This window comes from Artibeus jamaicensis, unplaced genomic scaffold (genome assembly GCF_021234435.1).
Source record: "Artibeus jamaicensis isolate MK-2021 breed Jamaican fruit bat unplaced genomic scaffold, CSHL_Jam_final contig_65, whole genome shotgun sequence".
Lineage (NCBI taxonomy): Eukaryota > Metazoa > Chordata > Mammalia > Chiroptera > Phyllostomidae > Artibeus > Artibeus jamaicensis.
In genome coordinates this window covers 4221208-4247367 of record NW_026521913.1, presented here as the reverse complement: position 1 = coordinate 4247367, position 26160 = coordinate 4221208, and the positions used below count along the sequence as shown (strand labels likewise).

Sequence of the window (26160 nt, the reverse complement as noted above, 5' to 3'; positions counted from 1 at the left end):
TGGCTGTTACTTGGACTTAGGCTTCATGAGCGTATCTCAGTCTATATGAGGGTTTCTAAACCTGAATGAGGACCCTCTTTGTTCAGGTTTCTGATAATTTGAGTGTCTCAGGGAGACCAAGGGAGTCCCAGGGAAGATGGAGAAGTTGTTGATTGTCTGTACCATCTTGCTGCATCAATGCAGTCACATTCTCAATGCCAAGGAAATTCTTTGCTTGTATTTTGTGTCTGAGGCCATTTGACACAGTAGTCAGGCATTTATCTATTACAGAATCTATGAAGAAAAAGGTTGGATGATAGGATGAAATGTGAAAGGTGATACATGGGGACACTTTGTCAGTTTGTGTGATCCCAGGTCTGAAGGATGCAAAGGAATGAGTTGTATGAAGATTTAGGGATGAGGGCAACATACTAGATGTTCCCCAAATGGGAAATATGTTTGAGAAGTTAGGGGAATGGAAGAAAGTCACAGTGGCTAGAATGTATGTAGGATGTGAAAGAGTGGTGTACAGTGAAGTTGATGTTGAATGGGGGAAATCATGCAGGACCTTATAGACCTTGGCAAAGAATTTGGATTTTGGAGGAGGCAAGATGGCAGAGGAAAGAATGGAAGCCACACTAACCTCCTCCCAGGACCAGTCTGGAATTACAACTAAATTTTGGAGAAATCACCTGGAACACACAGCTGAACAATAGCAAGAGGGAAGCTTTATAACCTTGGACAGACAGAAGAATCATCTTCGGCACTAAATGACTGGTAAGCAGTGTGGTGGAGACTGGAGATGGCTGGCTGGGCACCCACAGGCAGCAGCAATGGAGGGGTAATTAAGCAGCTGGTTGGATCCCCCTAAGAAGAATGGGGTCTAAACCCTAAGCTAATATAACCAGCCTAGAGCACCAGAACCCAAAAAGTACACAGATAACAACTGGCAGCGAAAAGTGGGAGAGTTACTGTCTACCAGAAACAGAGGGCTGGAGATTCACAGAGCAATTTGATGGCCCAACACACAAATTTTCATTATCAGCCACTTACCTGGGGCTCTGGCAAAGGCACAGTGGGCTGGTGACACCTGAGGAGAGATGGGGGACAGAAGCCTTGAGGAGAAAATAGAGAATAGATGACAGGATCCCAGTGCTGAGTCACCCTCAGAGAGCAGAAGCCATCCTATGCAGGTAGACCACTCCCCTCCAAGCAGCAACAGCCTGAGGTGAAACAATGGCCCCAACACCAGGAGGGATTTGGGTTTTTTCCTCTTATTTTGTTTTATTTTTGTCGTTCAAGTTGAGTTGTCTTCATTTTCCCCCAACCACTCCCCACCACCCCAGCCATCTCCACCTCCCACCCTCAATCCTATCCCCCTTTGCCTTTGTCCATGTGTCCTCTATTACTCTTTCTTGATGACCCTACCCCCTTTTGCCCCCATCATACCCTCCCACCACCCCTCTAGTTACTGTCACTTTGTTCTTTATTTCAATATCTCTGATTACGTTTGGCTTGCCTGTTTGTTTTGTTAATTAGGTTCCACTTATAGGTGAGATCATATGGTTATTTGTCTTTCACCACCTGGCTTATTTCACTTAGCCTAATGCTCTCCAGATCCATCCATTCTGTCCTGAAGGATAGGAGCTCCTTTCTTTCTACTATGTACATAGTATTCCATTGTGTAAATGTACCATAGTTTTTGGTTCCACGCATTTACTGATGGATACTTAGGTTGCTTCCAAAACTTGGCCATTGTAAATTTTGCTGCTATGAACATTGTGGTGCATAAGTTCTTCTGAGTTGGTGTTTCAGGATTTTTATGGTATAATACCAGCAGTGGAATTGCCAAGTCAAAAGGCAGTTCCATTTTTAGTTTCCTGAGAAAACTCCATACTGTGTTCCCACCAATAGTACTAGGGTTTCCTACTATCCACAACTTTGTCAGCACTTGTTATTTGTTGATTTGGTTATGACGGCTGTTCTGACCAGTGTGAAGTAGAATCTCGTTGAGGTTTTAATTTACATCTCTCTGATGGCTAGTGATGCTGAGTATCCTTCCATGTGTCTCTAGACCCTCTGTATGTCCTCCTTGGAGAAGTGTCTATTCAGGTCCTTTGCCTTGGCTGGTGTGGCTCAGTGTATTGAGCGCGGGCCTGCAAACCAAAGGATCGTGATTCGATTCCCAGTTAGGGCACATGCCTGGGTTGCAAGCCAGTTCCCAGCAGGGGCCAGTTCCCAGCAGGGGACACATGAGAAGCAACCATACATTGATATTTCTCTCCCTCTGTCTTTCCCTTCCCTTCTAAAGATAAATAAAATCTAAAAAAATAAATGAAATTATTAAAAAATATTATTGATTATGCCATTACAGTTATCCCATTTCCGCCTCTATATTCCAGTCTGCCATGCACACCCCCTCCCACCCACATTCCCTGCCTTAGTTCATGTCCATGGGTTGTACATATACGATCTTTGGCTTCTATGTTTCCTTTAATATTCTCAATATCCCCTTGTCTATTTTCTACCTACTATTTATGCTACTTATTCTCTGTACCTTTCCCCCTATCTTCTCTAGGGGGAAAAGGTACTTATTCTCTGTACCTTTTCTCCCCTACCAGGGTTTCCACTGGTAACCCTACATGTGTGGTTCTGTTCCTGTTCTAGTTGTTTACTTAGTTTTTTGGGGTACAGGGTTCAGTTGTTAATAGTTGTGAGTTTGTTGTCATTTTACTGTTTGTATTTTTTATCTTCTTTTTCATAGGTAAATTGTTTTAACATTTCATATAATAAGGGCTTGGCGATGATGAACTCCTTTAGCTTTACTTTGTCTGGGAAGTACTTTATTTGCCCTTCTATCGTAAATGATAGTTTTGCTGGATAGAGTAATTTTGGATGTAGGTCCTTGCCTTTCATGACTTTGAATACTTTTTTCCAGCCCTTTCTTGTCTGTAAGGTGTCTTGAAAAATCAGCTGACAGTCTTATGGGAACTCCTTTGTAGGTAACTCTTTCCTTTCTTCTTGCTGCTTATAAGATTCCTTATCTTTCATCTTGGGTAATGTAATTATGATGTGACTGGGTGTGTGCTTCCTTGAGTCCAGCTTTGGGACTCTCTGAGCTTCCTGGACTTCTCGGAAGTCTATTTTCTTTGCCAGATTTGGGAAGTTCTCTTTCATTGTTTGTTCAAATAAGTTTTCAATTTCTTGCTCTTCCCCTTCTCCTTCTGGCACCCCTATGATTCGAATGTGGGAGTGTTTAAAGATGTCCTGGAGGTTCCTAAGCCTCCCTTCACCTTGTCGAATTCTTGCTTCTTTATTCTGTTCTAATTGATTGTTTCTTCCTTCTGCTCTGAACTGTTGATTTGAGTCCCAGTTTCCTTTCTGTCACTGTTGGTTCCCTGAACATTTCTCTTTATTTCCCTTTTTGTAGGCTCCATTTTCCCCTCTAATCTGCGACCATATTCAACCAATTCTGTGAGTATCCTGATTACCTGTGTTTTGAACTCTGCATCTTGATAGTTTGGTTATCTCTTTGTCGCTTAGGTGTATTTGCTCTGGAGCTTTGATCTGTTCTTTCATTTGGGCCATTTTTTTCTATCTCGGAGTGCTTATTATGTAGTAAGGAGCAGAGCCTTAGGTATGTTCCAGGGCGGGGCAACACTGGTCACTGTGTTGTAATACTGTGTAGGTGAGGGATCCGAGAGGGAACAATACCCTTTGCTTGGCTTCCTGCTGGTTTTCACTCACTTCCCCCACTACCCACAATCAAATTGGGTCCTTCTGGTGCTGATTCTTGGGTGGGTGTGTGTGTGTACCTTCTAAGACACTATGGGTCTCTCTAACAAACTCTCCTGTAAGTCTGGGAGTTTCTCCTGCTGCCACCTCAACCCCCACAGGTGTTTTCAGTCAGAGACTTTGAGGCTTTATTTCCCCATTGTGAAACCCTGGGTTGTGTGGCCTATCATGTTCCGCAGTTGTTCCTTCTGGTTTATCTGCATGTGAATGTGGGACCACCCAGTCAGCCAGCTGCCACCTCACCTACTCCTCCAGCCACTGCCTTGACATGATTCCTCTCCACTGGGCTGCCTGTCTTCGCCCTTCCTGCCAGTCTGGATGAATGTTTCTTTTTTACCTCCTTGGTTTTTGGACTTCCATATAGTTGGATTTTCTGTCAGTTCTGGTTGTTTTTTGTTTTTTAATTTTTTTGTTGTCCTTCTCTTGGTTGTGCAAGGAGGCACAGTGTGTCTACCTATGCCTCCATCTTCGCCGGAAGTCCCTTTTGACCAATTTTTAATTGGGTTGTTTGTGTTCCTGAGTGGAGTCATGTGAGTTCTTTTTTTGTTTTTTTTAAGATTTTATTTATTTATCTTTAGAGGGGAAGGGAAGGAGACAGGGAGAGAGACATCAATGTACGGTTGCCTTTCATGCATCCCCTGCTGGAAACTGGCCTGCAGGGAACCGGCCTGCAACCCCGGTATGTGCCCTGACTGGGAATCGAACCGCGATTGTCTGGTTCGCAGGCCCGCGCTCAATCCACTGAGCTACACCAGCCAGGATGTGAGTTCTTTATATATTTTGGAGATCGAACCCTTGTCCAAGGTATCATTGTCCAATATGTTTTCTCATACAGTTGCTTCCCTTTTGATTTTGCTGATGTTTTCTTGAACCATGAAAAAGCCTTTTACTTTGATGAAGACCCATTTGTTTATTCTTTCATGTGAGTTACACTAGGGGACATATTGGTGAAAATAGTGCTGTGTGGTATATCTGAGACTCCTCCGTGTTCTCTTCTAGGACTTTTATGATGTTGTGACTTATATTTTAGTCTTTTATTCATCTTGAGTTTATTTTTGTATATGGTGTAATTTGGTGGTCAAGTTTAATTTTTTTACATGTATCTGTACAGATCTCCCAACACCATTTGTTGAACAGGCTATTTTACTCCATCTTATTCTTCTTCTTCCTTTGTCGAGTATAATTGACCATATAGACTTGGATTTATTTCTGAGCTGTCTATTCTGTTCCATTGATCTATGTGGCTCTTGTTATGCCAGTAACAGACTGTTTTGATTATCATAGTCTTGTTATATAATTTGATACCAGGTACTGTGATCCCTCCTATTTTGTTCTTTCATAAAATTGCTGGGGCTATTCAGGGTTGTTTATAGTTCCGTATATATTTTTGAGATGTTTGATTTATATCTGTGAAATATGTCATTGATATTTTTAAGTAGGGATTGCATTGGATCTGTAAATCACCTTGGGTCACATGGATAGTTTGATGATGTCGACTCTTCCAGTCCATGAACATGGCACATGCTTCCATTTGTTTGTGTCTTCCTTAATTTCTTTCTTCAGTGTTTTATAGTTTTCTGAGTATAGGTCTTTACCTCTCCACTTAGGTTTATTCCAAGGTACTTTATTTTTCTTTTTGCTATATCAAATGGGATTTTTTTCCTGATTTCTCTTTCTGATATTTCATTGTTGGTGTATGTTGCATCCACCAACGTGAGAGACAAATTGTCAGAAACTTTCAGGATTCAGAGTTGTTATTTTATTGGCCAAAGTTTTAACCTGCGCAGGGGCGGACCCTCAGAGTGTCCGGAGACACGGTGCTCATAAGAGCTGCAAACGAGAGCCGCCCTAAGCGCTTATGGCTAAGTCTTTTTATAGACGTGAGCAAGCAAGCATTGTATAGAGGCAAATGTGGCTGTTAGCTACTGGCTACTTGGGTGGCACAAGGAAGCAAGCATTGTATAGAAGCAAATGTGGCTGTTAGCTACTGGCTACTCGGGTGGCACGAGCATGACCTAAGCTTTCTGGGTTTTGAGTAATGGAAAAATTTTAATCTAGACACTTGAACAGGTGGTCCTCTACTTGTTCAGCCCCATTGGTTTTGTAATTCCGCCTTCTCCACTCCCTATGTTCTTTCTTAATTTCCTTGTGGTTTCTGCCTCCAGGCCAAATCTCTTTAAGGCAGTCCCTATTTTATTCTCTATTTTTCTGGTTTCAACATTCCCCCATTTCCTTGTGAGTCAAATCCTTGACTCTTCCTCGTCTTCGGAAAGAATCATATAGGGTTGGGAGAGTATCATTAGTTTAACTATTTCTACTCTTTCTTTGATAAAGGCAAGGATTTTATTAAACACTGTGGGTCCTATGGTTAATGCTAGTATGAGGATTAACAGGGGTCCAGTAATAGCAGATATTAGTGTGGTTAGCCAAGGGGAAGTCTTAAAGGGGAAGACTAGAGTCTTAAACTCTAGTTGGTTTGAAGCATACCAACTAGAGTTTTCTTCGGCTCGTTCTCTTTCCTTCAATCTTTTGGTGAGTATTTTGATATTCTCTCTAATTATTCCTGAATGATTAGCATAAAAACAACACTCTTCTAATGTGGCGCATTAGAAGCCTACCTTGCTGAAGGAAAAGGAGGTCGAGCCCCCTTCTATTCTGCAGGGCTACTTCAGCAAGGGAGTCTATTTGGCGCTCTAAATATATTACTTGGTCTTGGAGTAAGGAGATATCTTTGGAGAAAGTCTGTGAAAGTTGTCTAAGACTGTTCTCTTCGTGGATGAATGCCCCTGCCCCTACAGCAGTAGATCCTAGTATCCCAATGGTGGCTATTATGGGAATTAGTAGCGGGGCTCTTCTAGCACATTTTGGTGGTACTAGCAAAAAGTCTGGGTTCCCTCCATAGAAGTATACTTGTGATATAATATAGGCACTTACACATAATTCAGGAGAGGTAGGGATGATACATTTAAAAATACCCCGAGTACATATAAACCACAAGTCCTCTGGTGCTTTAGTAAGTGTAAGATGGCTACCATTTTCAGGCAAGATTCTCTGGTTTAGGCAGTAGTCACTAGTCTCCCTACACATTTGTGTCCACTTCCCAGGTGGTTCTGGGCACCCATATGCTCCTGAATAATATTTTCAGAGAGGCATCATATTTTAGATTTCTTTTTAGTGCCACAGTTCCCCCTAGGGGGCCTTGATGTCTATTATTATGTCTATATCCTAGGGGGGTATTACATATTTCATCTCCAGATAGTTTGGAGAAGTCTGCTTTTAGAGTTACAGGGTTAGTCTCAGTCCAAGTATAGTTGGTGGCAATTATGGTGCCATCATTTGTCCTTATTAACACCCACTCCTGTGGGTCTAGGCTATTACTTGGTACGCAATAGAGGATTAACAGTCCTAGATATTTGAAAAAGTGAGCTTTAGTGGCTTGTCGGGATCCCTCTTGACTCGTCATCCTTTAGATACCTCACCCTGTGCTTGTGCTGGCTTTACATGGGAGAGATGTATCCAATACGGTTTCTCTGCTACTCAGACAGCTGTTGGGGTGCTCAGCAGTACCTGGAACAGTCCTATCCACCGAGGCTCTAGGTTACTCCGTCTATGGTTGAGAATGTACACCCACTGTCCTGGGTCAGGTGGCTCAGGCCATCGGGCGTTAGAGGTTGGGTCCGGTGAAGTCTGGTCTCTCAGGCCTCACACTTCACTCCAGATTTGCTGCAGGGCCTGTAAGGACTTCAGGAAGTAATGATTAGAAACCTCTATTTCTTCTCTGGCCAGGCGAGGAACTAGGGGTACAGGTTGCCCAAATAGAATCTCATAGGGCATCCACCTGTTCAGGTAGGGGGTACATCTTACTCTAAATAGGGCAAAAGGGAGTAGCTCTACCCAGTTTTCGCCGGTCTCTTCTTTTAGCTTTATTATAGTTTCTTTAAGAGTTAGTTGTTCTAACTTATTTTGCCCGAGATGAGTGCTGGCATGTATATCTTTGACTATTTCTCTTACTGTCCCCTGGGGTAGGTAAAGCCTGGAGTCGGGAAGCTCTATCCACCCCTGCTGACTTTTCTGCCCCATTAGCTGTATTCCTTCCTGCTCTTCCTCTGGGGAGTACCTAGGATCCGGAGGCAGTGTTGGCTGAGGTAACAAGGGAAGGAGGTTTTCTTGTTTCCTTGTAGCTGCCTCCTTGGCAGCCAAGTCTGCTAGGCAGTTTCCTTTTATAACAGGGGAATCCCCTTTCTGGTGTCCTTTGCAATGTATGATGGCAACTTTGGTGGGCAACCAAATGGCATCCAGGAGGGCAAGAATCTCACTACGATTCTTAACGTCTTTTCCCCCTGCCGTTAGGAGGCCTCTCTCCTTATATATGGCCCCATGGATGTGGGCGGTAGCAAATGCATAGCAGCTGTCAGTGTAGATATTAGCTATCTTCCCCTCCGCAATTTGCAAGGCCTTAGTTAGTCCAATCAACTCGGCCCTCTGTGCAGGGGTCCCTGCTGGCAATGCCCCTTGCAACAGGACTTCGTCCTTTGTGGTTACTGCTGCCCCTGCATACCGCTGTCCATTTTTGATAAAACTGCTGCTGTCTGTAAACAGGGTCAGGTCAGCCTTCTCATATGCCTGGTCTCTCAGATCTGGGTGGGAGCCAGTCACTGTGTCTAGTATCTGTTTGCAGCTGTGGACTAGGGTGGAATCAGGTACTGGCAGTAGGGTCTCTGGGTTCAAGGCTGTTGTCTTAAGAAACTGAACAGTGGTGGGTGGCCAATCCTGGTTGATTAGTTTCTGCCCAGACTCCAGGTACCCTGGCCAGCAGGGCATCTGGAACCCCCACTCCTTCCTCCTTACCTCCTTGGAAAGTGGCAAGCAAGTACTCCTCAGACAGTGGGACAGTTACTTCCAAGCTGACCTTCGCCTCCTCGTTCCTGTTCTTTGAGGGGCTCTCCTCACTTCTGAAGGTGATGGTGGCTTGGAGCTTCTGCAACAAGTCTCTGCCAAGCAGTGGGTAAGGGCAGTCTGGAATGACTAGGAAAGAGTGGGTAATGGTGCCCCGGCCCAGGTTAGTTATTCTTGCAGTAGCCCATGGATAGGCCTCTGCTTTGCCCATTGCCCTAATTATTTTGGTCGTTGCCTTTTGAATTTGCCCCTGTGGTTGTTTCAGGACTGAGACGGTGGCTCCTGTGTCCACCAGGAAGTCTGTTGGTTTACCTTCAACTGTTGGGGTGACCGTGGGCTCCTGGGAGCCGATGGGAATGGAGCGCCGGCCCCGTCAGTCTGAGGTTTGGAGCAGGACTTCGGGGCCTTGTTTCCGCCCTTGACTAGCGGCCTTCAACTTTGGGCAGTCGCGCTTCCAGTGCCCTCTCTCCTTGCAAAAGGCACATTGATCTTTGTCTATTTGCCGTCCCTGGCCCTTTTGCTGTCCTCCTTTCCCTTCGGAGGGAGGCTTCTGGGCGGCAATCAGGATCTCGGCAACCTCTTTCACTCTGCAAACCTCCGGATCATCCCTATTGACGTATACCTTCTGAGCTATTTCTAATAACTTGCTCCTGTTTTCTCCTTTAAGTCCCTCTATTTTCCGAAGTTTTTCCCTGATATCTGAAGCTGCCTGAGTCAAATAGGCAGCTTCAGATATGTTAACTAGTCTCCTGTTCTCTTCTGCTTCAGGATCTAAGGGAGTATATAGTCTATAAGCCTCCATGAGTCTTTTTTTTTTTTTAGTCTTTTTTTTTATTTAATTTATTTTTTTTATTGATTATGCCATTACATTTGCTCTATTCCCCCCTCCCTTCCCCTCCACCCTGCATACCCCTCCCCCACCATTTCCCCCTTTAGTTCATGAACATGTATCTCAAATTCTTTAGATTCTGTATTTCCCCTACTATTCTTACCCTCCCCCCTATGTATTTTCTATCTACTGTCTATGCTACTTATTTTCTGTACCTTCTCCCCCCTTCCCCTCCTCCCACTCCCCTGTTGCTAACCGTCCATGTGAGCTTCATTTCTATGGTTCTGCTCCTGATCTAGCTATCCTCTTAGTTTGCTTTTGTTTTAGGTGTGGTTCTTAATAACTGTGAGTTTGCTGTCCTTTCACTGTTCATCTTTTTTATCTTCTTTTTCTTAGGTAAGTCCCTTTAACATTTCATATAATAAGGGCTTGGTGATGATGAACTCCTTGAATTTGGTCTTATCTGAGAAGCACTTTATCTGTCCTTCCATTCTAAATGAAAGTTTTGCTGGGTAGAGCAATCTTGGTTGTAGATCTTTGGTTTTCATGACTTGGAATACCTCTTTCCAGCCCCTTCTTGCCTGTAAGGTCTCTTTTGAGAAATCAGCTGACAGTCTGATGGGAACTCCTTTGTAGGTGACTGTCCCCTTAGCTCTTGCTGCTTCTAGGATTCTCTCCTTCATTTTAATCTTGGCTAATGTAATTATGATGTGCCTTGGTGTGTTCCTTCTTGAGTCCAACTTCTTTGAGACTCTCTGAGCTTCCTGGATTTCTCGGAAGTCTATTTCCTTTGCCATCTTGGGGAAATTCTCCTTTATTATTTGTTCAAATAATTTTTCAACTGGTGTGCCTTTCCCCCTTCTGGTACCCCTATAATTCGGATGTTGGAACGTTTAAAGATGTCCTGGAGGTTCCTAAGCTTCTCCTCATTTTTCTGAATTCTTATTTCTTCATTCCTTTCTGTTTGATCATTTTTTTCTTCCGTCTGGTTCTCTCCCTTGATTTGAGTCCCAATTTTCTTTCCATTACTATTGGTATCTTTTGTATCCCCATTCATTTCAATTAATTTAGCTTCCATATGTTTCTCTAATTTGTGACTAAAGTCAACCAGTTCTGTAAGGATCCTGATAACCAGTGTTTTGAACTGTGCATCTGAAAGACTGGCTATTTCTTCATCACTTAGGTCTATCGGTTCTGGGGCTCTGAGTTGTCCTAGAGCCATTTTTGGTCTATTCGTGCTGTTAAGTGAGCGGAGCGGTTTTGTGTGAGCAAGCCCGCCTTTTTGTTTTGTCCTATGAGTCTTTCTAGGAAGGCTGCTGGGGGTTCCTCTCTCCCCTGAATGACTTCACTAACTTTACTGAAATTGGTCGGCTTCCTAGCCGCTGCCTTTAGTCCTCTAAGTAGAGCCCGGTGGTACTGGAGGAACTCGTCCCTTCCCCCTGTGGTGTTAGGGTCCTAAGCTGGGGGCTGAGTTGGGAGGATATCCTCGAGTTCCCTCCTTCCCGCTAAGGTATCCCCTTCCTCTCCTAAGACTGCCTTGGCAGCTTCCCTAATAATCCAATCCCTCTCTTCCGAAGTGAAAAGGGTCTGCAGAATCTGCTGGCAATCATCCCAGGTGGGCTGATGGGTTCTGAATATGGTCTCAAGGAGGGAGATTAATCCTTGAGGTTTCTCTGAAAACGGGGGGTTCTGATGTTTCCAATTGTGTAAATCACTTGTGGAGAAAGGAACATAAATTAGGCGGGGAGCGGTAAAATGACGGCATCGCTCTTGGGAGGCAAATTGGCGGCTGCTCCCACGCGCACTGCCTCCCTCTCCCTATAATGCACTCCACTCCGAGTGTGTGGTGGGCTGGTGGGTCCACCACCATCCTGCCTTGATGAGTCAGGTTCCTCCCTGCGGTGGTACGAGGGAGGGGCGTTCCTGGCAGGACTGGATGGAGCTTGGGTTTATTCTGCGGCTGCTTTGGGACCCGGTCACTGCACGGTCCCCCTTCGCCTTTTTGCTGACGTCTCCCTGTAGCTAGGCAAATTGCTCTCCTACTCCTTTGGTTCTCCTGCATACACTTCCTAATGTAGTAGAGAGCTAGGTACGGACTCCTGCTGGCCCATTAGCTGGCGCCGAAGGACTTTGGGAAGTTCAGAAACAAGAATGGTGGCAACGAGTGTGGACACAAAAACAAAAAATAATGCAGACAATGCACAGTCCCTAGACATAAATCCTGATTCTGGTTCACGGCACAGCGCAGCGCAAAGAGAAACGAAACCTAACGTGACCGGTCACAATCTTATGAAACTAAAACCAAGTCCCAAGCAGCGTCCCGTCCCTGGGAGCCCCTGGGTGGGCTACCGGCAGCGTCCCGCCTACCACCTCAGGGCTGTCTTGCTCTGTGGCCCTAGAAACAACAGAGGATCCTCCCAATTCCTTACTCAGCCCGAGCTGTCCTTCTAGTTTCTGAACCGAAACTCCACCAGGGGAGATCTCGCTGGGGCCTCCAAATGTTGCATCCACCAATGCGAGAGACAAATTGTCAGAAACTTTCAGGATTCAGAGATGTTATTTTATTGGCCAAAGTTTTAACCTGCGCGGGGGCGGACCCTCAGAGTGTCCGGAGACACGGTGCTCATAAGAGCTGCAAACGAGAGCCGCCCTAAGCGCTTATAGCTAAGTCTTTTTTTAATTTTTTAATTTTTTTATTGATTATGCTGTTACAGTTGTTCTATTCCCCCCTTCATTCCCCTCCACCCTACCCCCCATCCCCACCATCACCCCCCCTTTAGTTTATGACCATGTGTCTCAAGTCCTTTAGATTCTATATTTCCCATGCTATTCTTGCCCCCCATCTATTTTCTATCTACTGTCTATGCTATTTATTTTCTGTACCTTCTCCCCCCTTCTCCTCCCACTCTCCTGTTGCTAACCCTCCTTGAGATCTTCATTTCTATGTTTCCACAACTGATCTAGCTGTCCTTTTAGTTTGCTTTCGTTTTAGGTGTGGTTGTTAATAACTGTGAGTTTGTTGTCCTTTCACTGTTCATGTTTCTTTAACTTCTTTTTCTTAGATAAGTCCCTTTAACATTTCATATAATAAGGGCTTGGTGATGATGAACTCCTTGAATTTGATCTTATCTGAGAAGCACTTTTTCTGCCCTTCCATTCTAAATGAAAGTTTATAGCTAAGTCTTTTTATAGACGCAAGCAAGCAAGCAAGCAAGCATTGTATAGGGGCAAATGTGGCTGTTAGCTACTGGCTACTCGGGTGGCACGAGCATGACCTAAGCTTTCTGGGTTTTGAATAATGGAAAAATTTTAATCTAGACACTTGAACAGGTGGTCCTCTACTTGTTCAGCCCCATTGGTTTTGTAATTCCGCCTTCTCCACTCTCTATATTCTTTCTTAATTTCCTTGTGGTTTCTGCCTCCAGGCCAAATCTCTTTAAGGCAATCCCTACTTTATTCTCTATTTTTCTGGTTTCAACAGTATATAAAAATGCCTTCGCTTTCTGAATGTTGACTTCATTGAGCCTGCTTTTGATTCCTTCTGCTGTGTTGTTCATTCAGAAATTATATTCTGAACTTCCAGCCAAGATGGAGGCATAGGTGGAAACACTGTGCCTCCGCACAACCATATTTAAGGACAACAAGGATTTATAACCAAAACACAATCAGAACAGACAGAAAATTGAGCTGTACGGAAGTCTGACAACTATTCAAGCAGTCCAGTAAGAGGGGCAGAGTTGGAGGCCAGCGGAAAGGGATTGAGGCAGGAAAAGGCAGTGGCAGCCAGACCTGGGAGCACATGTGGCGCGTGGCTGACTGTGGTCACACATTCATGCGCCGATAAACTAGGCAAGAATGGGTAGTAAGGCAGACTGAGCAACCCAGGGCCCCAGCAATGGGAAGTAAAGCCTAAAAGCATGGATTGAAAAGGTTCTGGCTTGTGAGAAGCAGCAGAAGGGACTGAAATCCGAAAGAGAGCAGAACAAGCGCCATTGTTCCCTCTCTCACCCCGCCCCCACACACAGCATCACAACCCAGTGACTGGGTTACCCCTTGCTGGCGAACACCTAAGGCTTAGCCCCTCATACGTAACAGGCTTGACCTGACCAAAAATGGCTCAATCAGAAGAATAAATCAAAGCCCCAGAGCCAGTACTTCTAAGTGACAAAGAAATAGCCAACCTATCAGATGCACAGTTCAAAACACTGGTGATCAGGATACTCACAGAATTGGTTGATTTTGGTCGCAAATTAGATGAAAAAATGAAGGCTACACTAAGGGAAATGAAACAAAATGCACAGGGAACCAGTAGTGATGGGAAGAAAACTGGGACTCAAATCAATGGAGTGGACCAGAAGGAAGAACGAAACAGAAAAGAATGAAGAAACAAGAATTCAAAAAAAATGAGGAGAAGGTTAGGAACCTCCAAGGACATCTTTAAACGTTCCAACATCTGAATTATAGAGGTACTGGAAGGTGAAAAGGAAGAGCAACAAGTGGAAAAATTATTTGAACAAATAATAAAGGAGAACTTCCCCAATCTGGCAAAGGAAATAGACTTCCAGGAACTCCAGGAAGCTCGGAGGTTTCCAAAGAAGGTGGACCTAAAGAGGAACATACCAAGGCACATCATAATTATATTACCCAAGATTAAAATGAAGGAGAGAATCCTAGAAGCAGCAAGAGATAAAAAGACAGTCATCTACAAAGGAGTTCCCATCAGACTGTCAGCTGCTTTCTCAAAAGACACTTTACAGGCAAGAAGGGGCTGGAAAAAGTATTCCAAGTCATGAAAGGCAAAGACCTACATCCAAGATTGCTCCATCCAGCAAAGCTTTCATTTAGAATGGAAGGGCAGGTAAAGCGCTTCTCAGATTAGGTCAAGTTAAAGGAGTTCATCATCACCAAGCCCATATTTTATGAAATGTTGAAGGGACTTATCTAAGAAAAAGAAGATAAAAATATGAACAGTGAAAGGACCGCAAACTCACAGTTATTAATAACCACACCTAAAACAAAAGCAAACTAAGTGGACAGCTGGATCAGGAATAGAGCCACAGAAATGGAGATCACATGAAGGTTAGCAACAGGGGATTGGGAGGGAGAGGGTGGAGAAGGTACAGAGAATAAGTAGCATAGATGGTGGGGAGAAAATAGGGGGAGGGTAAGAGTAGTGTGGGAAATGTAGAAGGTAAAGAACTTATGACACATGGACATGAACTAAAGTGGGGTAGTGTGGGTTGGAGGGAGTACGCAGGGTGGAGGAGAATGAAGGGGGGGGAATGGGACAACTGTAATGGCATAATCAATGATATACATTTTTAAAAATCCCTTGAAAGAAAATATATGAAAATCCACACTGGGAAAAAAAAAGAAATTGTACTCTTCATTTTCTTTTAGCCCTTGTTGATTGTTCTATGTCCTTTTTTAATGCTGGTCTAATCACAGTAAATTCTTTGTAGCTTCCCTGTGGTTGTTGGTAATTCTCACTGATATCTCAGCTTCCTTATAACCATTGTTTTGAACTATTTGATAGTTGAGTAGCCTCTATTTCATTTAGCATTCTTTCTGAGGATTCCTCCTTTCCTTTCAATTGGGGGATGTTTCTTTGTCTTCCCATTATTTGTGAGACTTTTCTTGTTTGCTTCTGCTTCTTAAGTGGATCTGTTTGATTCATTCAGTTTGTGGTGTGAACTTGTATGGTAGGAGACCTGTGAGATTCAGTTGTGCAGTCTCCTTGATCTCCTGAACTTGATGCTCTTGGGATGCCCTTTATGCCATTTATGTTGGTTCTCTGGATGTAACTGTGTTTTGATTATTGTTGTGTTGTTCTTTGGTGGCTCCTTCCCTCTAGCTGGTTGACTGAAGGTCACTCCACCCACCACATATGCTGCTGTGCAGGTGCTGCTAGAACAAAACCACAAAGCCCATGGTATAAGCCCACATCTACAAAAATACCTCCCCCCTCAATCCCACTATCAAACATCAATGAACAAGTTTTATAAAGGTGTAAGGAGAGTATGACTATTATAAGAAAAGAGATCAATAAATTTTAGTACAATATATAGTGACTTCATATGCACAAATTTGCTGGACAAGAAATGAGTGTTAAAAAGCTATACAAGAAAATAAATACCACTAATCATGTAGAAGACCACAGTGGATTTTATCTCGGTAGCCTCTAGTATTTATCACTGTTTTTTCTTTCTGGATCTGTGTCTGGTGATGTCAGATGTTGACCCCATCTGACCTTAGGTAGCCTGCTCTGAGACTGCCAGGGATCTACTGTCTGTGGACATTTTCATTTGTTAATCTAGTCACTCTGCACTCAGCAGTGAGGCTTACGCCCCATAGGGTAGAGCAGAATACCTCCTGGTAAGACAAACAAACCAACTAAAAAATGGGCAAAGGATCTGAACAGATACTTCTCTGTACAGAGGCCATATAGACGGCCTAGAGACACATGAAAGGATACTCAGCATCACTAGCCATCAGATGTAAATTAAAACCTCAGTGAGATTCCACTTCACACTGGTCAGAATGGCCATCATAACCAAATCCACAAATAAGTGTTGGCAACATTGTGGAGAATAGGGAACCCTAGTACTGTTGGTAGGAATGCAGACTGGTACAGCCACTGTGGAATGGGATTTCCTCAGAAAATGAAAAATGGAACTAATGGAACTGCCTTTTGACTTGGCAATTCCACTGCTGGTATTATACCATAAGAATCCTGAAACACCAACTCAGAAGAACTTATGCACCACAATGTTCATAGCAGCAAAATTTACAATGGCCAAGTTTTGGAAGCAACCTAAGTATCCATCAGTAAATGCGTGGAACCAAAAACTATGGTACATTTACACAATGGAATACTATGTACATAGTAGAAAGAAAGGAGCTCCTATCCTTCAGGACAGAATGGATGGATCTGGAGAGCATTAGGCTAAGTGAAATAAGCCAGGTGGTGAAAGACAAATAACCATATGATCTCACCTATAAGTGGAACCTAATTAACAAAACAAACAGGCAAGCCAAATGTAATCAGAGATATTGAAATAAAGAACAAAGTGACAGTAACTAGAGGGGTGGTGGGGAGGGTATGATGGGGGCAAAAGGGGGTAGGGTCATCAAGAAAGAGTAATAGAGGACACATGGACAAAGGCAAAGGGGGATAGGATTGAGGGTGGGAGGTGGAGATGGCTGGGGTGGTGGGGAGTGGTTGGGAGAAAATGGAGACAACTCTACTTGAACAATAATTTCTTACAAAGCAAGAGAAATTTGGAAAAAAGTAATAGAAAATAAAAAGAAAAAAAGAATTTGGAATTTAAGTACTACTTGCAGCCCTTTGGAAGGTGTTTTTTGGAAAGGAATTGTTTGATTTGATTTTCAGTGTGACATTTTCTTCTTGGCTGCAGTGTGGATAGTGGATTATAGACGTAAAGAGTTGATGTAGTGAGCCCAGGCAGCCAACATTATTGCCCCGGTGAGGATTTATGATGATGTATACCAGGCAAGGCTGTGAAGGGTGAGAAGAGGTCCAGGGCTGGGACATTTTTGAGGTGGAACTAACACCCTGGAAATGATGCTGTGAAGGACTGAGAAGCAAGAATGATGTTTAAGTGTTGCCTTGAGCTGCTGGGTGGATGGTGGTCTCTGAGGGCAGATCAGAATATGAGGGGCAAAGAAAAGTTTCCTTTGGGCATGTTTAATTGGAGAAGTCCTTTAGACCTTCATGTGGAGAAATCCAGCTGGTGGCAGGCTATGAGCTTGTGGGAGAGGGAGGCGTAGAAGGGGTATGTCTGGGCTACAGGTAGAAATAAGGAGTCCTCAGCAGAGGGATAACATTTTTCACTTGAGCACTGGCTGGTGTAGCTCAGTGGATTGAGCGTGGGCTGTGAACCAGAGGTTTGCAGGTTCGATTTCCAGTCAGGGCACATTCCTGGTTTGCAGGCCAGGTCCCCAGTGGGGGCCATGTCAACCACATGTGATGTTTTTCTACTTCTCTTTCTCCTTCCCTTCCCCTCTCTCTAAAACTAAATAAATAAAACCTTTAAAAATTGTTTTTCTTGATTGACAGAAGGATTTGAGGAGGGTTAGGCTTTTTTTCTCCTTGTGGCCTTACGTGTTATGGTCATTTCCTGTTATTGTCTGTTATAGTCTGTTTCTGTCATCTAATTCATTCTAGAAAATAGTGAACTAAATACTGTGCTGGATGCAGAGGACATAATGACGTATGATAGATAGACTGAGAGTTCTATGAGTGTAGGGAATATTTCTAAGAAAGATCATTTAATCAGAATCAATTCAGGAATTCATCAGGAAATAAGTAAAGTAGCATATGTTCTATGATAGGGAAAGAAGACAGCGATGGGACATGTAGCAGAGGCACTAACCTAGTCTTGGGGTGGGCTGGGGATGTTTCAGCTGACCAGTGAGTGGTGAGTAGGAGCTGGCCAGGCGAGGTGCTTTAGAGGGAACAGGTGGTGGTGGGCAGGATAGCAGCTTATATTGGAGTGAAAATAGATAAAACCTTTAATGGAACTGGCACATTGTACAGAAGATAGTCAAGGACTGAGTGGCAAGATTGTACTTTGGCAAGTTTGTACAACTCATTAGAATGATAATATTCATATGATTAATGATACTAGTTTCATTGTTTCTCTCACTTAGGTTAACTTGTTAGTCTAGGAACTTTCATTGCCCTGTGCTAAGTTTTATTTTGCGGCAGGAAACAGGATGTGAAATTGGCAACTTACATGACTTAAAAAGCAGCTTATGTGCATTGTTTCAAAGAACCAGGTTAACTTTTTGCATGAAAGGCTCTATACAGTCATGAGAGGAAAACAGTTCTTTAGATGTACCAGCAATAGTTTTAACTATATCAAATTTAAGCATAGTAATGGGTGTGTTCACATATATTCCCAGTTTTAGGACCCCAGAAGTAATTGATGCCATTCTATTGTAGATTGAATAGCAATACATTTTTCCCCATTGTGTAATTTTAAGGAAGCTGTTTTTCATTTTCCTAAGGTTATTAGTATAATATCCAAAGAGATAACACCTTATCAGGACCCTGTTGTAAATGGCACAAACAATCTTGTTTGCTAAGGGAAACCTGCAAAGGTATGTTGACAGTGGATAACTTCTCTGATCGGAGTTGTGAGGGATGATGGGGCCCCTGTTAGAAGTGGCTGTGTTACTGGTTTGGCCCCAGATAGAGATATTGCTGGGCTAAGTTCCCTATACAGCTGGTGCAGCAGGGAGAAACACTACTCAAGGCACCTCTAGGAACTTGTGGAGGGTTTCACTAACATCCAAACAGTAAGGGGACAGGTCACCTAAAAGGTGGAGGGAAGGTGTTGATCAGTGGCCTAGACGGAAATGGGTGGGTGTGGTGGGAAGCTCACCTGCTAGGTTTCTCTAGCTAGTTTTATGTCAGTAGAGGGAGGGGACAGACTGGGCCATGACTGTACCAGCAAAGTTGTTTTTCAGATGTGCAAACCTATCCCTCTAATGGCCTATGTCAAAAGCCATGAATACTTTACCTTCCCCTAACAGGAAGTCATCTTTTCCTTCCCTAGTCCCTCACTTAGTTCAGACCTTCTGGTTGGTCTGTAAATGCTGTGCCCATATGGCTCTAATCTCCTTGACTCCAGTCTCCTGCAGGGGTCGGCTTTGGGGGAGGGTGCTTTAAGCCCATTCAGAGCTCTGTTAATAGGGAATAAATGGATGGAATACTATTTTTTAAAATTTTGTCTTATGAAGGGATAAAATTAGTTTTTACTTTCATTTCTGAAAAGTTGTGAATTCTGATGATTGTATAAGGTTATTGTCATAAGTAAAAACTTTTTCTTTCAGATAATGTGGATGCAAGTGAACTTAAGCAGTTTTTTGAGACCAACTATTCTCAGATATATTTCATCTTCTATGAAAATTTTATAACACTGGAAAATAGTCTAAAATTAAAAGGTAAGCATTTCTGCAATTTTTTGACATACATTTTTTTCAAATGTTCAGATTTTCCTGTACTTCAAACTTAGACTTCCCAGAGCTACACTCATCCTTTTACCTTCCAAACCTGGCTTTCCTAACCCTAACCCAGGGTTTCCCCACTGCTGTAATGGCAGCTTATGAACTAGACTTAACATCCTGCATGCATCTTTGATTTCTCCTTCTTATATCCCTTTTTCTTATATCCATGAAGTGTCCTATAGGGCAGCCAGGTGTATGTTCTGGCTGGGCAGTAAAAATACAGGGACTGGAGTTTGGGGGAGAGGTGCAGTCATGCTGTTGTCAAGGAGCAAAGTATATACAGAGAAAGAGTGGCAGTCAGGGATTTGGGGTAATTCCTTCTTTTATTTGGCAAAGAGGAAAGGTAAAGGAGTAATGGGTGAGAGGAGGAAGTGTTCGGTCACAGGTGCCCAGAGAAGAGAGAATTTCAAAGAATGAAAGATCAACAGTGCCTGTTGATGCAAAAAAGGTGAGTAGCAACTGGACTACGAAATGATAGTGCCCCGAGGAGGTTGGCATTGACTAGTGAAAGAAAAGTTCTAGCTGAGTAGTGCAGTCAGAATCTGGACAGAAGAAATGGAGTAACTGTGTGGTGAGACCAAGAAGGTTACATGTGAGAATACTGCTTTTGAAAGCGTAATGATGAAAACAGAGGATTGTATCTCAAGGGGTAGCTTGGTCATGGGAAGGTTTTAAAGGATGCATTGCTTGTTTTCAGGCTGAGGAAAGAAAGATAACTGATGGTGAAAGGTAATGGGGAAGTGGGTTGAGACTGGGTCAGGGAATTTGGGGTGAGGCAGTGCCCCGGTCCAGCCACAGCAGGGTCCAGGGGTTCCGAAGGTGGGTAAGGCATCGGCGATGGGTAACAGACGACATCACACCTCAAAGGACAGTGAAGCTCTGTTCTGTTTATTGCAAGTATAAGCAGGTTTTTATATTTTCATTTTAGGTAGTGATTAACATTTGCAGTATAGCATGATCAGTTAAACAGGAAAAAATCAGTACAAAGGTAACCAGGAAAAATATGAAAATTCCCATAGATTCAGTTATAATAAACAAAGATTCTTTTGACCAGGAGAGCCATAAATCAGACAATTAAAAATAGCTGTATGTACAGCATATGAATGTCTTAATTGTATATTAAAGTTTCTCAGAATTTATCATGGGTCAAAAGGATACGCTAGATTGAGTAGAGGTAATAGGAAATTTATTATAAGGCCTTTGTGATGTCTAACTTAGCTATCTATCCTTTTCTGTCTAAAATGTTTCTCTGTGTGCTATAAACTGACTCTCTAGTAACTGTTTCTACATGTTTAGTTTGTAGTAGTTAACCAGCCCTTTTTTAATTTCTTTGCCTGTCCAATTGATATATATTCTTATTCAAGGTAAAGGAGGGGCTGTTACTCCAACAACTTTTAAACATTCAGGGACTATTTCATTAGAGGGAACTTTGTGCTCTGGTCAAGAAATTATTTTGTACAACTTCATTGGAATTATGCGAATCAATGAACCTGAAATATAAATGTCTAACAATCCCACCACGTTTTGATCACCCAAACAAACATGTAACTTGTTTTTCTTATTTCTGGTACACTATGGCGGTCCTGATCGCTTTAAGTTGCTCGAACCAGGGTGATTTACACAACTCGACATGTTTTCCCTTATGGTTAACCTGGCTGTTGTATCCCCCTGTATAAGGGAGAAGGTGAATCTGGAGATTTTTCCATCCTTTCAGGCAGTTTCATGGGGAATACTGATGTTTTCCCCTGAACTGTTCCCTCCTCTTGGGTGACTTTCACAGGAATAAGTAAGTACAGTTCAATGTCTGTATTCAGTAGCAAGAGTAAAATAAGTAAAATAAAATAGCCAATTGTTAACCCATTTTGGATGCCACGTTCTCTTCTGGGGAGACGAATTCCTTGAACTCGAATCCTCTATGCCCGGACCTTGTCAGACAACATGGTTGGAAGAGGACGTGGCAAGACAGTGTGGTGGTTTCTGACATATAGCAGATGGCTCAGTCTTACAGAATGCTCCAGGCCTCTAGTAGGTCATTATACATGGGCATGTGCCCATAATGCCAACAAGTGTTTGTTCTTTTTTTTTTTTATGAGTGGCTCTGTTTTTTCCCTTGTGATTTATAAATTGATACAAATCTTGAAATTAAAATTTTTTTCCAAATCAGTAGATATTTCAAATATGAATTCATCTAATTATTTTGCTTTTTAGCTTTGCTCCAATTCACTTTCCTTTTATAGGTGTGTGGAGGAGAATAGTGTGATGTTACATGCAATCAAAATAGCAAAGAAAAAAAATTAAAGCCCCATATTTAAAAAAAAATCCTTACAACCTAAAAATCCCATTTTTAAAGGGTCCTCCCTTCCTTACTCCTCCTCCTTTTTCTTCCTCTGTATTTTTAGAAAAATATAGCTGTTTAGGATTGTATCAGTTAGTTTGTGCTGCATAGCAAACCATTCCACAACTGAGTGCTGTAAAACAATAGCTAGTCATTTAGCTATTATTTTATGGGTCTGTTGTGTGGTTCTTCTGGTTTAAGCTAGCTCATGCCTTTGATATTAGCTGGTGGTGGATGGCCTCATTCACATGTCTTATGGTTACTAGTAAGCTATTGACCAGGGTGCTTTAGTTCTCCTCCATGTTGCCCCTCTTCTCCAGCTAATAGGCTATCTTGGGCTCCTTCGGATGGTGTCTTAGGGTTCCAAGCTGAGGAAGATTTTTTTCAAGTCTGTGCTTTCCTCACATTTGCTTATATCTGGCATTGGCCAGAGCAAGTCACATGGTATCTCAGATTCAAGGGATGGAGAAATAGACATCTTCTGATGGGAAGGGAAAAACTCTCTCCATTTTTACAATCTATTGCAGAGAATCATTACAAAGAACCAATAAAAACAGGGTGAGATTTTGAAGATTCTTGATTTTGGTACAACTGTGTTTTGAAGAGAAGAAAGTACACTAAAACAAAAGAATCAAGGGAAATGTTTATTAGGAATAATGAACTCATCTTAGGATACCTTCAGCCTTTCACTTTTCAGACCAGATCCTGTGTTGACTCTGCATTCAAAATACATCCAGAATCATTGGCTTCTTCTCATTGCCTATGCTGGAAATGCTGGAGCTCCCATTATTCTTACCTGGATCATTGTGCTCTCCTCTTCCTCTTTAATCCCTACCATAGTCTCTTCAAAAGAGCAGCTGGAGTGATTCTTAAAACATGCGAGTCAGATTATGACTCCCAGCTCTCCAGACCCTCAGATTGCTTCCCATTCCTTAAGTCATTACAATAGCTTCAGACCCTACCTGCCTTCTTTTACCCCATCCACCTACTGCAATTCTCCCTTTTTGCTCCAGATGCAAGGGCCTTCTTGCAGTTACCTTCATTCCTGACCATGCCAAACCTGCTCAGCCATAGTACTTTGCACTGTTCAGTCATTCTACCCAGAAAATGTTTTCCCCAAATTTCCATATGGCTCATTTTCTTACCCCCAAATTTTCATGTGGTTTGTTCCTTAACCTCGTTTATATCTTTGCACACGTGTAACTTATTAGGATGGTGTTACCTGACTTCACTAGTCAAAATTGCATACCACCCTTTTGGGCATTCCTCATCTGCCTTTCCTATTGGTTTTCTCACTTATTTTTTTGAATGCTTCCTCCTGCCAGAATGCAAGCCTCCTCAGGGTTGTGTTTTATTCATTTCTGTATTCTTACTTCCTGGAATAATCCCCGATATAGAGACATTCTTTGGTATTTGTTCAGTGAATGAAGGATACCTACTTCATAGAGCTGTGAAGATTCAGTTAGATGAGGCATCTACAACTTACAGCTTGCTGCTTGTTTTTATAAGTCAAGATTTATTGGACAAAGCCATACCCATTTATTTATGTATTGTCTATGGCTGCCTTTGCACTATAACAGCAGAGTCTAGTGGTTTAAGAGAGGCTTGAAAAGCCTAAAATATTTATTATCTGGACCTTTACAGAAAATTTTTGCTGATTTCCTAAGTTAGATGATATATGCTAAGAACTTAGCACAGTGCTTGGTACACAGACTGGACAATATATGGAACTGCTGTTGTAGGTGTTAGAATTTTTATTATTATTCTTACCAAAAAAGCAGTGTGCAATTACTTAAAGATATATGTGACTTTTTATGGTTATTACTATTCTGTGCCTCTTCATATCATAAAATTAGAACTTTTTCTTTTTTTTGCTATGCATTGTATCATAATTTGACCTCTTAAGTAACTAATTGAGAAATGAATAAATTACCTATCATGAGTTGTTAACAACTTGGGAAATATGGAAGCTGTGTTTTAAACAGTTAGCAAGCTGCAGCTGTGCTAGATGTGGAGCCTAGGTTGTTAGTCCATCTGCATTCCTGACATGGGTTCCACACTACCTCCCAGTATTATTTGAATAAATAAATGTATGTTGAGGCTTTTAATATTTTAAGACATTTTTTCACATAAGTTTTTAATATCCTAAAATTTATACATTGTATGATAAATATCTTTTTTAATATTCCAGGCAATAATAAGTCACAAAGGGAGGAGCTGGACTCCATCCTCTTTCTTTTTGAGGTAAGTTTCTGTTAATTTGTTTAGCTTTTAAGATTCTTGTTGAAAATTTGGTATTTTAGACCTTTGATTTTACTTGAAGACAAATAAAAATGGACATTTTTTTTCTTCTTTCCTTCCTTCCGCTTTTACTAACAATACTACAAAAAGAAAGTTCTTGTGATTTTTTTTTTGGTAGATATGTGGGAGCACTTTTTTTGTATGGATATCTACACATGAAATTGTTAGATGAAAACATGCACATTTTAAATGTTGATAATGCCAAATTGCTGTTCAAAAAGGTCATATAAAGTTATATGTAAATTTATCTGGAAGTCTTATGTAAATTTCACTAACCAACACTGAACATGATTTGTCTTTTTTGTATATGCAAACTTTCATGAAAAAACTTACTATTTTTAATACATATTTTTCTGACTACTGGTGAGGTTCCAACCTTTGTATGTATCTGTGTATCCACATGTATTGATTATATATTCTCTTCAAAGTTGAAATGGTGTTTGGGTTTTGTTTTTGATCTCTTAAACTTAAAGTCTTTTGGTTTTTTGTCCAAATGCATCAGACAAATGGCCAGATTACTGGTACCTTGGGAGCTAGACCAGAACCAAATTATGGACTCTGAAAGTTAATTGTTGGTTATCTAGAAAATTATTCAGGGTTTGAAGAGCCAGGCAGGTGGACAGGCTCCCCTAAATATCCTATTAACTGAAGATGAGAGATGGCTGGTTATAAATAGGGATAATGAAGAGGCCCAACATCACCACCAAGAGCATCTCAATAGGACCCCTGACCCAGCTGGGGCAGTTCTCTTGACAGAGCCTAACTGGAACCCAAATGGTGGTGACTTAACCTTCCTGAAACATTACAGAAAGTGTGTACTGGAGGGGCTTTAGAAGGGGGTGCCCAAACAAGAGGGCCTGAATGTGATGCTGGCTGTTCAACAAAGACCAGATGGGGACTCTTCTGAATTTTTAAAGAGGATCAATCAGGCCTATAAGAAGCACAGTGATGCTGATCCACAGGCACCAGAGAATCTGTGGATGGTGAACGTGACATTTATTGGGCAAAGTGCCCCAGATCTTAGAACGAATTTCAGAAGTTAGGTAGGACATTGGGAATGCGTCTCTCTCAGCTGGTAGTCATAGTCTTTAAAGTTTACAATGACTAGGAAGCAAGGAAGATAAAGCAGGCCATGGTGTTCTTAGAAATAGTACGGTGAAACCAGAAGAAGAGGCCGGACCCTAAAGGAAGGAGAAAAGACCCCATAGGTGCCAATCAATGTGCATATTATAGGGAGAAGGGCCATTGGGGAAGGGATTGCCTGAAACTAGAAAAAAGAAAAATAGAATAGATTAGGTTTGACTTTTCTAGAATTTTGTATATATGAAATCATATAGTATGTATTTTCTTGTGCCTGGCTTACTTGGTTAGAAAAATATTTTTCAGATTTATTCATGTGCTTGTATCAGTTGTATAAATATGAGACAAGCCAGTAAGCCAGAACAAGTGGAATAGGAAAACTAAGTAGATTGTTAATTGGCCAAGCAATTCACAGCCATCTAGTAAATTGCAAAATTCTATCTTTGCTAAACCAAGGACACTGAAGAGTAATTGTTTACACTTTTCCCCAAACAGTTGGTAAATAGCTTAAATCACCCTACTGAGGGAAACAGATGACTGAAATACAATAATGCTGTTTGTACTAATCACACTCAAAGACAGATGAAAGACCTAGAAGACTCAAGGCCCTGAACAGCAGCTAGCCAAAACAATGGACAGGTCCCTGTGATGTACTGTTGACAACGCATTCTTCCCTAAAGCTAATAGGAATCAAGCCCCGGATCCACTACACACGGATAAAATGGGTACCACCTGACAACACAGACCCTGCAGCTGCGTTTGATGCTGAAAGGGAAAGCTGGACCTGTACTCCTGCAGATTTGAAATTTCTCTTCCAGAAAAGAACAGTGAACCCTAATACAGGGTGACATTGTTTCTTTTACTTTATTCCTGTGCTTGTAAGCTAGAGACTTTTAGTTGCCAGATACTG

The 26160-nt window shown here is 42.1% G+C and overlaps 1 protein-coding gene across 2 annotated transcripts in view; it reads left to right on the top strand.

The window, feature by feature from the left end:
- RALGAPA2 (Ral GTPase activating protein catalytic subunit alpha 2) overlaps positions 1 to 26160 on the top strand; it is a 431148-nt gene that overhangs the window by 29778 nt on the left and 375210 nt on the right. For both annotated transcript variants that reach the window (XR_008392593.1, XM_053670940.1), the window contains exons 3-4: positions 19361 to 19471; positions 24061 to 24113. Coding sequence is in view for 1 of the 2 variants with exons in the window: in XM_053670940.1 (XP_053526915.1) it covers positions 19361 to 19471; positions 24061 to 24113 (164 nt within the window). In the remaining variant the exon portion in view is untranslated. The remainder of the gene's footprint in view (positions 1 to 19360; positions 19472 to 24060; positions 24114 to 26160) is intronic.